The 13,852-nt window shown below is 45.8% G+C and overlaps 1 protein-coding gene across 2 annotated transcripts; it reads left to right on the top strand.

Moving 5' to 3' along the window:
• Window positions 1-1,052: 1,052 nt before the first annotated feature.
• AGTRAP (angiotensin II receptor associated protein) lies at window positions 1,053-10,106 on the top strand. Of its 2 annotated transcripts, XM_034068457.1 has the most exons (6): window positions 1,053-1,177; window positions 5,980-6,014; window positions 6,229-6,340; window positions 6,929-7,127; window positions 7,356-7,394; window positions 9,221-10,106. In XM_034068457.1, exons 1-6 carry the CDS (start codon window positions 1,151-1,153, stop codon window positions 9,325-9,327), a joined length of 519 nt encoding a protein of 172 aa, XP_033924348.1. In that variant the 5' UTR covers window positions 1,053-1,150; the 3' UTR covers window positions 9,328-10,106. The 2 variants fall into 2 exon arrangements, with proteins under 2 accessions (XP_033924348.1, XP_033924349.1); XM_034068458.1 differs by lacking the exon at window positions 7,356-7,394.
• The last annotated feature ends 3,746 nt before the right edge of the window (window positions 10,107-13,852 follow it).

Genomic DNA, 13,852 nt, shown 5'->3' with positions numbered 1-13,852 from the left:
ACAATTCTCACACATAACCTTGCACTGCACTGCTTGGGCTGGAAATGAGACTGAAGGATGACTCACTCATACATTTCCACATTCAGCTTCTGCAATGAACTTCTGACTCCTGGCTCCTTCCTTAGAGGCCTCATCTTCTCTGCAGGAATACATGATGACAAGAAAGCAACTGACGCAGAAAAATATTGTAGTCTTACACTGCAGGTAAAGCATACATTGGGAAAGGAAGGGAGGATTTGGCACCTCTCAAATCCTGATTATGAACTGGACAGGAAATGGTAAGTTACAGCTGTACTGTGTGGGGTTGGGGTGATGATGTATCAGTTTCTCTAGCTCTGAAATGGAACAAGCTTTCTCCCAGAATGAGAGATGGAGAACCCAAGATTTCTCCCAGGCTTTTAGGCAGAGTTCAGTCATTGAGTTCTAGGGAAAGCTCTAGCGCCAAAGGAAGGGGTATCTGCCAGCCATTCCAGCTGCATGGCTAGAAAGCAGTGCTCAACCCCAAAGAGTGACCTTAACTTGCCTGGGTTATTTATTGTGTGACACAACTGAGCACAGCCAGCACCTCACAGCTGCTTTTTATTGGTGTTTATCCAGAATCTCATTGTCACTCCTCACCTTTTTGTCACAGTACTGATGTGTGCACAAAAGCTTTCTCTTTCTCCCTCCTATACACGCATTAGCCTTCCTGAGCACTATGGTACAGGTATAACACCAAACCTCGTGTGTAAGCAGCAGAGTGCTTGCAGCCAACAAACTCATCCAGACACACTTTTAACCAAGTGGGGACCTCCCGGCTGGGAAACAAGTGCTGTACCACACACATCAGGTACCCAGCGCATCCATCCCGTCTCCATGCCTGGAACACGGCCGTCTGACAGGACACCCGGCGCACAAGGCACACTCCAGACCCGCCGCGCTCCAGCTGCTGGAGCAGACACAGGGGCCGGGCTGGGTTCGGGCCTTCGCTTCCCTCCTGCCCCACCGGTGCCGGTGCCCCCCCGCGGGGGGGCGGTGTCCCGGCTCCCCCCGCCCCACCGCCCTCCCCTGGGCGGCCCGTAACCGGCCCGTGTTGGCAGCGGGGCCGCCCCCAGCCCTCGGTGAACCGGCCCCGCCGCCGCCAGAGTCACGGGGCGGGCGGGCCGCTGCCATGGAGCTGCCTGCTGTCAACATCAAGGTAGGGGCCAAGGGGCCGAGCCGCTCCCAGGCTTCACTCTCCGGCTGCCCTGGTGTCCGCCGGTTCGGGGCTCCGCCGGTTCGGGGGGTCCCGTCGGTGACTGTAGAGGAGGCACCGCGCTTCCTCGGGGGGCGGCCTCCCGGAGCCGGCCCTCGGCCCGGCCTGCCCGGGCCTCCCCTGTTCGGGCCCTGTGTGAGGGCCTGGTCCGGAGCCGTGCAGGCCTCCGAGGAGGCAAGGCTGGTGTTCCTGACCTGGTGCTGCCAAAGCTCCTGGGCATTCAGAGCGGCAACTGCACAGATCCTGAGGAGGAAAAGTTTGTGCTTGTCAGGCAAAGTACTTCAGAAAGATGCTCCCACTTCCTTTGGGGTTATCGTGTGATAACTGAAATTGCTCCTGTGTTGGGAGGGGTTTCGGCTGGGGCAGTGTGAAAGTTTTGGTGAATATCTGGTAACCCGAGAAGTGGGAAATAAGGGATTTATAACACTTAATGTAAGGGACTTACATTACACTTTTCGCTCTGGGAAGAAGCACATCCTTGCAGACAAGCTGGAGAATGCTAACATCAGTTTTTTGCTTTTGATGTTGAAGCTTTCCCTGATGCCTGAAACTTTCCTCTATTGTTGTCTGCCCTGTTTTCAGAGCCCTGAGCTGTGTCGGGGTAGGTGCCTTTTCCCAGCTTCACTCCTTTGTGTATCTCGTTTGGTACAGCACATTCCAGGTGTTTTCTTTGATTAAAACCCAGAGAATTAACCCCACTGATCACATCAGGTTTTTCTGCCATTGATTCATGTAAGTTGTGGCCTTGGAGCAGGCTGCCTACAGGTTGGGTAGGAGGACAGCATTATCTCAGCTGCCATTATGAATTCAGCTTTGTAGAGGAAGGCTTTCATGGGGCTGTGCTAAATAAGAGTTTGGCATTCATAAAACGATGCTTCCTTCTCTTACCGGTTCACCAAGAAGAGCAACTTCCCTTGTTAAAGGCAAGTAACCAAATGAATTTTTCAAGGCCATTTACATTACCATCTGGGAACGCACTCGTGCGTTGCTCTGACAAGCTGGGACTATTTGGTGGTTCCCAGGGCATCAGGAAGACTGAAAGATCTTTCCTTCTACTTAATTTTTAAACTCGGTTTGATTCCTCACCTCCCCATGCTAAAACAGCAGTGAAAAATAAGGACATTTAATTAATAAGCTTGCTAGTGTGAAATACATGTTCTACCCTGGGAGGTGGAGATGGGGAGCTGAAAAACACAGGCTTGTTGCATGAATGAGTCACTGTGAGAGCACAGCTGAAATGTTGCCTTTCTCCTCTGGCTTCAGACAACAATTCCCAAGTCTCGTACTAGATAGCAGTGAGCTTATCTTGGGCAAACTGTTTTCAGCATTGAGAAATTCCTTGTTGTCAAGTCTGATGGTGCTGCTCTCTGGCTGAAGAGGTGGGGACAGGGAGTTAGTAACAACTATACCTTCATCTTTGTACTGTTCCTGAGTTAGGGTCTGCTTCCTTGAAACATATTGCAAAGGTGAGAAAGACTCTTACTCAGAAAGGGATTGGAAATAACAAGACACTGCTGATATTTGTTGGCATGATCTGCTTACAGCTTCTGTGAGATAAAAAAAAGATGAGCCTCGTGATAGAAGCAGCTCCAAGAAAACTGCATGACAGAGCTGTGCTTGTGCCAGGACGTTGCAATGGCTTAGCCTTGAGGTGTCTCTTTGAGCTACTTGCAGAGATATAAAATTCATGTAGCAGGTTTTGGCCTAGAGTGGATGAGGAACATACTCAATGAAACAGCCCTTGCTGGCTCAGCTCTAATAGTAACGATCAGCAAAGCACTTAGGAAGCAGCATAGCTATGTTTTTGCAGTGAATGCTTGATACTTAGGATTATTACAATAACTATGCAGAGCCTTAAAATACAAAGTTTGAGTTTGGTCAAGCCTGGACAATGCTCTACATCCGTGTGCCTGGAAATATAGAGTTTGTACTTGGGCATTTTGAAATCCTGGATCACAGAATTGTTCAGACTAAAAGAGACCTCTGTATGTCATCTAATCCAACCTCCTGCTCAAAGCAAAGCTAACTTCAAAGTTAGATCAAATAGTTCCACTCAAAATTCAGCTGGCTTTTAAAAATCCCTAAGGATAGGACCATGACAAGGCTGTTGCATACGCTGTTCCACTGCCCAGCTACTCATTACCATCACTGTTTCCATAGTGAATATGCTCACAGGTGGCCACTCAGATCTGTGTTTTGGTTAGCATATCCTCAGGTGAGTATGTCACACAGTAGATGAGCTCACTTAAAACAAAAAGAAGAGTAAATAAAACTTTAAAAGTTGGATACTACAAGAAAGTAATTGTAATTTGGAACCATGTAATTTTTAACTTAGTCAAAATTCACCCTTGTGCTGAAGCATGTTTAAGGGAGTTCCTGTTCCAAAGACTTTCCCATCTAATGAGACCCAGGCAGACCTAGGCTATTTTTATACTTGGCAATTAGTTCCATCCCATCACATGCTGAGATTTGCATGGAATTCCGCTGAGCTCTCCCCAGTTTCCAATGGGATGCTTTTAATCACATGATCATCCTTCTGCCGGGTAGAGATGGAGACAGAGATCCCACCTTTCTTATTTTCTGCTCTCAGCACTAGTTCAAGTCTTAGGAGTTACCTTCCCAAAAGAAGCAATGTATGCTCTTCTGCAGTGTGTGTTTTTCTTAGGCACAGTCTTAAGGCCTTGAACAGATGGAAAAGATTTAGATTCTTCGCTGTCTCATCAGGAGACTGCCTGCAAACTATCTAATCTCACATAGCAACTGTAGCTTTAAAGCGTGTTCTTCATTAACACTCCATTTTCTATGTTAGAGCAGAAACCAACCCCACCAGCTGATTCCATAGTGCCCCGAAGAACTGTCAGGTAAATGGGGCTAATAACCAGGATGGGAATGCCTTGGGTTTATTTCAGTAGTCCCTCATACTATCAGTTAATGCTGGTGACTAAGCATGCTTCATAATTTAATAACTGCAATATTGATCTAGACAGCTTTAAAATAAAAAGCCATCCTGCCTCATTATGTTAACTGGTGAGCCTGGAGGGGGCTTGCAGCTGTGTAGCATGCAATTAAATACCACCTCATTAAGAATTTCCCTGATGTTGTGATAGTCTCTTGAGTAAATGCTATTTGCACGTCTCCATTCTTATCCCAGAACATCTTGTATTTCACTGATTAGCACTTACTGCCTGGTCTCCATGGTACAGTTTGGGAGAAGGGAAAGCAGGGGGTGGTGATGAAGCATTTTGTTGGCTTTCATGAGCACTTACAAGAAATCATTAATAAAAATCTGTTTCAGCAGTGTCTGACGTTATGACAAAGTCTAGGCTACTCTGGGTGAATGCTCAGGGTGCTGCAGTGAATCAAGAACTCTGTCTTACCCAAGCCCGTCTGCACAGAGCATCATGAGCCACAGCAGATGTGACACTGTTGTTGATTTCCCAGCTGTGCTTCACTCATGTCACAGCTTTGTGGGTGATTAATTCTCTTCTTGAGCAACTAGTTGTGCGTTAAGTTAAAGCCTGGATAGACTTTTTAAGTCAATGAATGTAACAGGATGTCAGTAGATCTTAAATTTAAATGTCTTTAGTGTCTCAGTGCTCCCATCTCCCTGCAGCTTTCCTGAGTTCACTGAATAATGGAGCCTTTCACTACTTATTTCCCAATTTAGTTTATGTTTCTCTTTTTTGTGGGAGTATGTGGGGGTCTGAGATCAATATAAGTGCCAGTTGGAGCCCTTCTCACAGCTAGAAAAAATGGAAGAATGCCTAATCCCCATGGATCCTCTGATATAGCTGGGCTTCAGCCTTTCGTTTATGAGGCTCTCTTCCATATTCCAAATGTTTAGAGAGTCAGTGTGAGTAATCTCCCTTTGAGATTGGCCAACAAGAGTGAACACATGGATATAGGTATGGAAAAAGACTGAAGTGGTATATTTTTGTTCCCATTTGCTGTCATAATAAACATGTAGAGTATGTCTCCTTGGTTACAGAAATGTCAAGTACTGGTGAAGAGAATTCTTGTGTTGCTTGTTACAGGAAGATGCTTTCTCCTTGTATTTGTCCCCTTAAGCACAAGGATCAGGATCATAAAGGGCATTTGCAAAGTACAGAATCTGTTACAGCATCATCTTACTGCTACTTAGGGCACTGCTTGCATTTGAGCCTTGGTGGCTTTGCTGGAGTGAGAGAAGCTGTGTACTATGGCAGGATTTTATTCTCAGACTCCTACAAGTTGCCTTCAGGTTTGTTAATATTGCAGCGAGGTTGAACTGCTCTGAAGAGACTGGAAGGAGGTAAAAGGAGCATTTACTGAGAACTGTAGTGAAATTGCTGGGAGCTGCAGGCATAACTACCATAGACTTGGTGATGGGATGCCAGATTGGTCATGTATAAACCGTGCTAGCATAGTGTGAAACAGATTGCCCAGCTTTCTGTACAAACTCTTCTGGAGTTCCAAAATCAATAACCCATTTAGAAAAGACTAAGTGAGCCCTGAATCAATTGTCAAAAGAGATGACAATGAGAATGAATTACTACAGTGTAGCACCACAGGAAACATTCAGCAACAGACACAGAGAAAAATGGGTTTGTGTTTTCAATGTCCCAGTTTCTGCCAGCTTTCTGCACTGGTTCATGGGTCTGGAGTTTTCACCTGTCCTTTGGAAAAAAGATAGTGTCATTTCATGTTGATCTTCTCAGAGTTCTCCCAACTTGCTGACCTGTCTTCTCTGTTTTGTTTTTCTATAGGCCATCATTCTGGTACACTGGCTGCTCACAGTGTGGTGAGTGATTGGTAACTGGGTGAGAACAGAGTATTCTTTTGAACTGGGAATGGGATATTCTTGGGGAATTGGCACTCCCTGTTTGTGCCTGCCTGTGTGTAAGAAGATCTTAAATCAGAGTGAGGTGTTTGTATGGGAACAGGGGTGAATCCAAACAAACAGTTGCAGGCTTATTGTGAATGTGGGCTGGGTTTTTTTTTGTCTTGTTTGGCAGGGGATGCATGAACCACATATTTCCAGCCTCCTATGCCTGGGGAAATTTCAGTGTCTTTGCAGTGGGGATCTGGGCCATTGTACAGAGAGACTCCCTTGATGCCATCATGATGGTGAGTGTGAGGGTATGTGCCTCCACCAGGCTGCTCAGGGAGAGGGTGGAGAGAGCTTTTATGAGTCTGTGATGATTTTCAGTTGTGAACAAGTCAAATTCCCTGTTTGGCTTGGTTTGGGTTTTTTTTTTTAAGAGAGCATATAAATCTATGAGCACTGCAAATCATAGTGAGAAGCATTCACTATCACTTATTTTGCTTCTCGTAGGTAAGGCGTACTTACTTTTTTTCCTGTTGTTGTGACTTGTAAAGCTAGAGGAGGACTCAAAGTGTTTAATATCCTTAAGTTAGAGGGCTTCATAAAACCCTTCTCTGAACATTAAAGAGATTGGCGAGAAAAAAATAAACAATCCTGAAGCATATAATGAGAAGGTGCCTGACAGATGTGAAGAAAATGCATGAAATACAAGATCATTCATGTAGGATTCTCTGTCTACCTGGGGCAGTGTCAAGGGTTAGTAATGTGTGATACTGGGGTGAAGGCAAGATTGTGTGAACACAGATCATGCAGGAAACAGATGCTGTAACTGCTTCTCCTTATGGTTAATCCCCTATTCAGTTCATGTCCCATTCTCTCTTTGTTTCCAGTTCCTGACTGGCCTGCTGCTCACAGTCCTCACAGACATCATTCACATCTCTATTTTCTACCCTCCGAACAACTATCTCACTGATGCAAAGCGATTCAGTATAGGCATGGCCATCTTCAGTCTCCTCCTCAAACCTCTGTCCTGCTACCTGGTGTATCGAATGTATCGGGAGCGTGGAGGAGAGTACAGCTTTAACTTAGGTAAGATGCTTCCTCTGCCTCCATGTCAATGTAGGCCACCTCCACTGGTGTTAGGATTGACTGCCTTGTACTTTGGACCCTTCAGCCTGAGCTCTGTGCAGCTGGATTCTGCCTCATTTCCAAGGAGCAGGGGGGGAGTGCATGCTCTTTCTCTCTTTCGTTCTCCCATTTTGTGGTCCTGATGTGCCTTAGGCCTTAAATTTACGTTCTTCCTCTCTTCCCTTGCAGATATGGAGTCCTCATCTGACATCCATTTTGCCCACAATGGTATTGTGAGAGAGTAAGAGAGACTACAGTCTCTCTTATTCAGTGTAACTGAGAGGCTTGTCCTCTCTTCCTCCTCCTGCTTTTGTGCATGCTTGTTGGAAGATTTTTGGGGTCCTTCTCTCTTTGCCAACCCTTTTCCGTCTGGGGGAAAGTAGAGGCAGCATTTCCTTTAGCTGGATTAGGCATGAGAGGGGAAGCAAGCTGGATTTCTAACTCCATGCTTTGTCTGGGCCTCACATGTCCTAGTTATGTTGATTGCTTTGGGTTTCCATTTCCTCACCTGGAAAATGGAACTGATGCTCATCTCATGGGACTTTGCCTGAAGGCACTCATTTTTCTCCTGGTTCTTCTTGCTAATGATAATGTGGCAGCCTTGCCAGAGAGAAGGGGCTGTGGCTGGGTGTTCTGAGTCTCAGTCAGCCTTGCCAAGCATGCCTAGTGCTAGTTCATGCTGGGGCAGCTGCCAGGGATTATTTGCTGTGTGGGAGTTCACCTTGGCAAAATCAGCAGCCTGGTGCAATTATCTGTTTGCCTCCCTAAGAAGGCTGTTCAGGAAAAGGGGTGGTATAACTGCATGACAGTGTTTGAAAGCTGTCATTTGTGCTGCTTTGGTGCTAGCAAGCATAATGCTTCCAGTGAAAAGAGGAGAGGCCATGGAAGGAAACCATGGCTTGAGGCACTGTGTGCTATGTGCATCTCCCTACAAATGGAATGTGGATGTGTTCTCCATCATCTATTTGTGCAAATGCCTGACAAACCTGTCTGAATTGGGTCACAAGGCCTGTGAGTCAACTACATTGCCTTGCTCTGGGCCATGTTTGTGCCAGTTTTTATTAGCTGCTCACTGTGCTCCTCTTCAACCACACTATCCCAACATGGGCATGATACTGTCTGAAAGTCTCCTTTCAGGCACAGATTGGAATTCTGACACATTGTAGTTTCATACCCTTGCCTGAACTGCTTTTCTCACAAGCTTTTCCATACAAACTCTGTGCTGTTGTTTTGTGTTGAATGTGTTTGACAAATTTCCTCTCATTTTCCTGCTGTCTGGCATTTTCCTTTTGAACCTAACAATGTTGCATTTTTCCTACTCTTCTCTGTCTTGTTTGCCTTCCACACAAATCTGGTTTTGTTGTTTGGCAGTATCCTTGCTGCTTCAAACAAGCCTCTCATATAGTTTGGTGCCTACCTTTGATTCACATTGCTTTCTAGCCATGGCAGATGCCTGGCCTATAAATAAAGAGCTGTCCATGCACATTCTCTGTCTGTCATCTTTCCCTGCTTGTCACCTGGACAGTAACACGATTTTGTAACAGTCTTAAACCATAGGCACATGTTCATAGTGGAATTGGGAGCAATGCTGGATTCAAATTTAGGGCCATGGTGTTGCACCCTTGAGGCATAAAGTGGTTCATAGATGATTCATGCTCTTAAATCTATGCTGTCAGCTAGCCATGGTTCCTGCTGCTGATCCTGCTGATCACTAGATCTCTTAAGCTTGATCTTGCTGAAAGATGCTATTACAGGAGCCTTTTGTGCTGCTACATAGTATTGCAAGTCTTGCTTTCCACACAGCCATGTGGCTACTAAGAGAGCAGTTCTCAGGGAATGAAGAAGCATGTTCAAATGCATCTAGGCTATTTTGCTTTTGTTGAAAGGATGGGTTTTCTCATATCCTGCCTGTGCAGTGAGGATCACAGAACACAGGTGCCAGGGAGATCACAGAGCAGCTCATGACGTTCCTAAGCTGTTGGTTTATTCTAGAGGATTCCATTCTTGTGCTTTTGCATTTTTTCCCAAGCTTGTTCTCTTCCATCTCCACTCAGGTGTCACCTGTGCAAGCCAGGATCGCAGCACCTATGAGCCAATTGATCAGCAGGATGCATCTCCACAGTGGCCTGACTCAAGCAAGACAGCCCAGCATCCATACTGAGCCCTGCTCCACAACAGAACAGACACTCCCTCACTCAGTCTAGCCTTCTGCTCTTCCCATGTTTGTTCTGAAGGAGCAAGACTTGCTACTGAGCAAACAGCAGAGGATCTGAGTTTTCATTTCTTTTGCCTCTCTGAAGGTTAGGCAGATGGGTTGCTGCAGTAAGTGCAGAAGATCTCAGAGGTGTCATGTTAAACACTGTGACTCTTTGTAATCCCACTACTCTCCTTTCCTCCCTTCCCCTAAATCCTGCCTTGTACGTATGCATGGATGCACCTTCTGCAGCCTTCCAAGTCTTGTATTCTGCATCCTCTCACTTGTAAGTAATGGAACCACTCAAAATATTCTTGGACAAGCTATCTTTAAAAGGCTTATATCTTTAAAAGCCTTAAACCAATACCATTTAGCTTGCTTTCATGCAGATAGTTCCCAGGAAACATCTGGAAGTTCCTGAGGGCTGTTTTTGATGGCATTAAGATTTATGACCATAACTCCCTACGCTAACTGTGGTGGTTTGTACAAAGCTGGGGTTGGTATAAAATGCTTTTACTGGGCCAGGGAGCTGCTTGTGCTCCCAGCGTCTAATCTTGGGGTTTATTCACTGATGCTTTTATGCAATTTGAATGTTCTTCAGAATACTTAAAATGGTTGTTGAATGTAGGATATAGATACTCTGTGCCTTGAAATGTCCTTTTGCCTTCAGCTGCCTCTCTTAACAGAACTTGAAATGTTACATTTTTCTAAGAAAACTATAAAATGAACACAGTTTTTCTGTGTTACAAAAAAAATTACACTGGTCACTTCTGTCTCATTTGAAAATGTAGGTATTCCTGAGGGTTTGGGACTTTAGCTGGGCACTCTGGAAGTGTTATGAGGGAAGTCTATGGGGCTTCAATGGCTTTTAGTCTAAGCTTTACTTGGACAAGTAGAGGGTACTGCTTGCAAGTATGTGGGTGGGATGGTGAGCTAGTAAAATGAAGCTTGGGGAAGGAAAAGATGGGTTTACTTACACTGCAGTGGTGAGCTTCATTGGGTGTGATAAACTTAAGTATTCTAATGCACAGAAGTGTGGTAGCCTGGTTTGTGACAGCCTGGTTTACTGTCCCCAGGTGAGTGCTGTGCATTCGTTCTGCAAGCTGCCATGCAACACAGTATGGCAAAAGGAATTAGTCTGCTCTTGTGATCAGATGAGGAAGAGACAATGGGGAGGCAGACCTTTATATTCATGTGGTTTTCAGCTCTTCAGACCTGGACAGTGATGGCATAGATCTCTGAACAACACACCAAAACACTCAGTTTCTTTGTTCCCTAGACCCACGAAGGCCAGAATGAAAACAACTGTTTTAAATGCAGTGGGTTTTGGTTATTTGCACAGTTATTTATGTAGAGCATATAGAGTTGGAGCTAGTGAGGCTTTCCCAGCCATTCTCAGTGCAAAATGCCCATCTAACTGACCTGCTGTGTGCTTTTCTGTGGAGAACGTGGCACATCTGAGAGCCCAGGGAAGCAGAGCAAGGCAGGAGTTAATGTTAGACTCAAAGATACCTCTTTTGGGTAAAGTAAATCAGAACGGTGATGATAAAGCCCCTCTCCTGACTTACATAAAGGAGGGATTTTGTTTCATCAGCGCTTACACCAAACACTTGGATCAATACCTGGTTTAGCCGGGCCTGTGGGGGATTCACGGAGCAGCCTGGCTTCACCGCGGGGCTCCTCATGCAGACGTGCAGCAGCCGCCATACTCTGCTCAAGGCATTTTCCTTCGGGTTCTTAAACCCTCAGCTCCCGACGTGCCCGGGGTCCATGGCAGTGAGCGGGGAGCTCCCCAGATTGACCACGACCTGGCCGGGGCAGGCCCGGTTCCTCAGCGGCTCCTTGGCCTTGGCGGGCCGCGCTCTCCTGTGGTGGTGGTGGGGGGGGGGTGACCGGTCCCTCCCAGCCGGGTCCCGCCGGGTCCGGGCCGCTCTCAGGCCGCAGCTTTAATGAGCCGCGGTCGGGAGCGGCTTTCCCGGCGCCATCTGCAGCCCCGGTGCCCGGCAGCGTTGCTAATCGCGGGGGATAAGCTGCTTACAGCGACCCAGCTGGAGCGAGCTCCCTGCCGGCCTTTGGGCATTGAAGGTGCGGGGCCGAGGAGGTGGTGTCCTGTCCCTGAGGCGCTGGCGAGGCCTTCGGCATGGCGAGCGATCAGAGTGAGGAAGTGGCCGTGAGGAGAGGTGTGAGTGTGTCCATGGAGGGCTGGGAGCCGGTGGGAATGCCGAGCAGGGCCTGGGGTCTGTGGGTGATGGACCTCCCATTCCCACCACAGCGCCCTCCACCACATCCCAGTGCAGAGGAGCAGTAATTGCCCTCTCTGTGGTGGAAGGAAGACCTCTTATGTGTGCTTGTTGAGTGGCAATGGGAGGCTCATGCGATGGTTTGGTGTGTAAGACTGGGCAGTGGAAAAGCCTTGTTTCTAAGGCATCTGAAAGGTGTTCTTGTGCCAGTCACTAGTCCCAACTTCCAATGTGAAATGGATCTGTAAGGGTGGGGAAAATGAGCATGGTCTGTGCAGTGCTTATGTATGTTTTATTATGGGTCTGTCATTGTTACTCTAATGCTAAAACAGCACCCGCTTGAAAGAGCTTGACTTACTGTTCATGAGCTGTGCTATTCCTGTTGCCTCTAACAACAGAAGTCCCTTGATCAGCTTAATTTTTGTTTGCTTAATTGGACATGTTTCAGGTTTTAATGTGTTACTGTGTTGCTGCAAAGTATATAGCAAGTATGTGTTAAAATGTGTTAGCTGGAAACATCAAGGCTCATATGAAATCCATTGGTCATGGATGCTGCGAGTCTGCAGCTTGTCTTGAGCATTTCTTTTGGCCTTGGAAGAAGTTTTAAGAAAGCACTTCATAAGATCTTGTTCCCTTTTGAGAAAGACAAATTACTGCTTAAAAGGGGTTGTACTAAAGTCCTGAATGGCAATTTTGGGAAGGCAGACAAAGATGGTTTTTAAAGGACGCTGTCTCCTCCTGACCTCGATGAGACTGAAAGGAGGAATGAATGAGGTGAAGAACACCAGCTAAAATAATCGTGGCGATGTGTTGAGAACCTGGTACCTGCCCGAACAAACTACAATGGAGAACTAAAAACAGTGGCATGAATTATCAAGAAAATAGATTATGTTTAGGTTCTTGAGTATAAAGTAGTCCAGTGCCAGATTCCAGGTGTTCATGGAGCAAAACAGTACTCATAAACATGATGGTTTCATGTCTTTTTGTAGTTCAAATCCTTTACAATACCCTTTTGTTATGCGTTGCCTGTTGGCTGGATATTTCTGGGATGCAAGGAATGCTTCTAGGAAACACCAGTCTGCTGTATTTTGTGGTTATACTTCATGCAGGGATAGGCACCCTAAAGAAAGCAGCTGCGCTCTGTTCACTCTGTAGTTGCCAACTTCTACTTGTCTGGAAAAAATAATGGGATCTTTCCATTCATGGTACACTCGGTGATGTATGAAAGGCAGTAATGGCAGTTCCCAAGGATAATTGTAACACTGCATGACTATCTCCTGTTGCTTTAGTAATTGAATTTACTCCCCAGTTTGTGGTTACTGAAAGAGTTTGCATATAAGGACAAGTGGGCTGTTTACAGTGGATGACTGAGGTTTAGATGCTTTCTTAGAAGAGAATAAGATAAACATAGTTTGGAAACAGAGTGCATTTTGACAGGAGCCTTTCTGGTATTTGAGTGTGTTTGAAAAAGACAATGGGCATTGATTTCATAGGCTGTGCAGTCTTTCTCTTCAGATTGACTAGGGCTTTTTGAAGATGATAGAGGTGTGTGTGTGTTTCACAATACCATTTTCATCCTGTTAAAAGGGAGTGGAAAAGAATGGTGCTTCAAATGACAGAGTGATTGACAACTTGCTTTTAAAATTTGAGGGAATGAAAGCATAGTCCCCTTAAATTGCACTTACCTGTTAGCAGCAACTTAAGAATCTGAGCTCCACTTGAGGGTTATATGTATAATCATCTGCCTTAGTGGCTAGATTGCAAATTAGGTCTTCCATCTATGTTGTAACTCTTCCAGGTTAGGAGACAATGCAGATTCTCTGGATGTGTGGACAGAAGAAACTGGCCTGTGTTTTGAAGCTTTGCAGGGCTGTAGCATGATACATGAGCAAATTTACGCTTGTTAAGCAGTTAAATGGAACCTTAAGTCAAGGCACTACCTTTCCTATCAGCCCTGGAGAAAATATGATTATGGAAGAGATGTGAGCAGGATTTCCAATCAATGAAGAGGGTAAGCATTGTACTCCAGCTGGAACCACGATGCTCTGGCTTAAAATCATAGAATAGTTAGGGTTGGAAAGGACCCTAAGATCATCTAGTTCCAGCCCCCTGCCACGGGGGACTTCTGTAAAGACATTTTCTTTTATACCTGTTCTTGTTTGGTGTCACAGAGATCTGTGTATAAATATAAATATATGTATAAATATAAAGTATTCTGGAAAAGCAGCTACAGTCTGCCTTGTTCTGGTAGG

This window comes from Melopsittacus undulatus, chromosome 12 (genome assembly GCF_012275295.1).
Source record: "Melopsittacus undulatus isolate bMelUnd1 chromosome 12, bMelUnd1.mat.Z, whole genome shotgun sequence".
Lineage (NCBI taxonomy): Eukaryota > Metazoa > Chordata > Aves > Psittaciformes > Psittaculidae > Melopsittacus > Melopsittacus undulatus.
This window is presented reverse-complemented; position numbering and strand designations above follow the sequence as displayed.

What these genes read in the sequence shown, in the direction of transcription:
- AGTRAP (XM_034068457.1), top strand. Translation starts at nt 1,151, where the DNA reads ATGGAGCTGCCTGCTGTCAACATCAAG. An exon ending in AGAGTACAGCTTTAACTTAG is followed by an intron (nt 7,128 to 7,355) that starts GTAAGATGCTTC and finishes CTTCCCTTGCAG; the next exon opens with ATATGGAGTCCTCATCTGAC. An exon ending in CATCCATTTTGCCCACAATG is followed by an intron (nt 7,395 to 9,220) that starts GTATTGTGAGAG and finishes ATCTCCACTCAG; the next exon opens with GTGTCACCTGTGCAAGCCAG.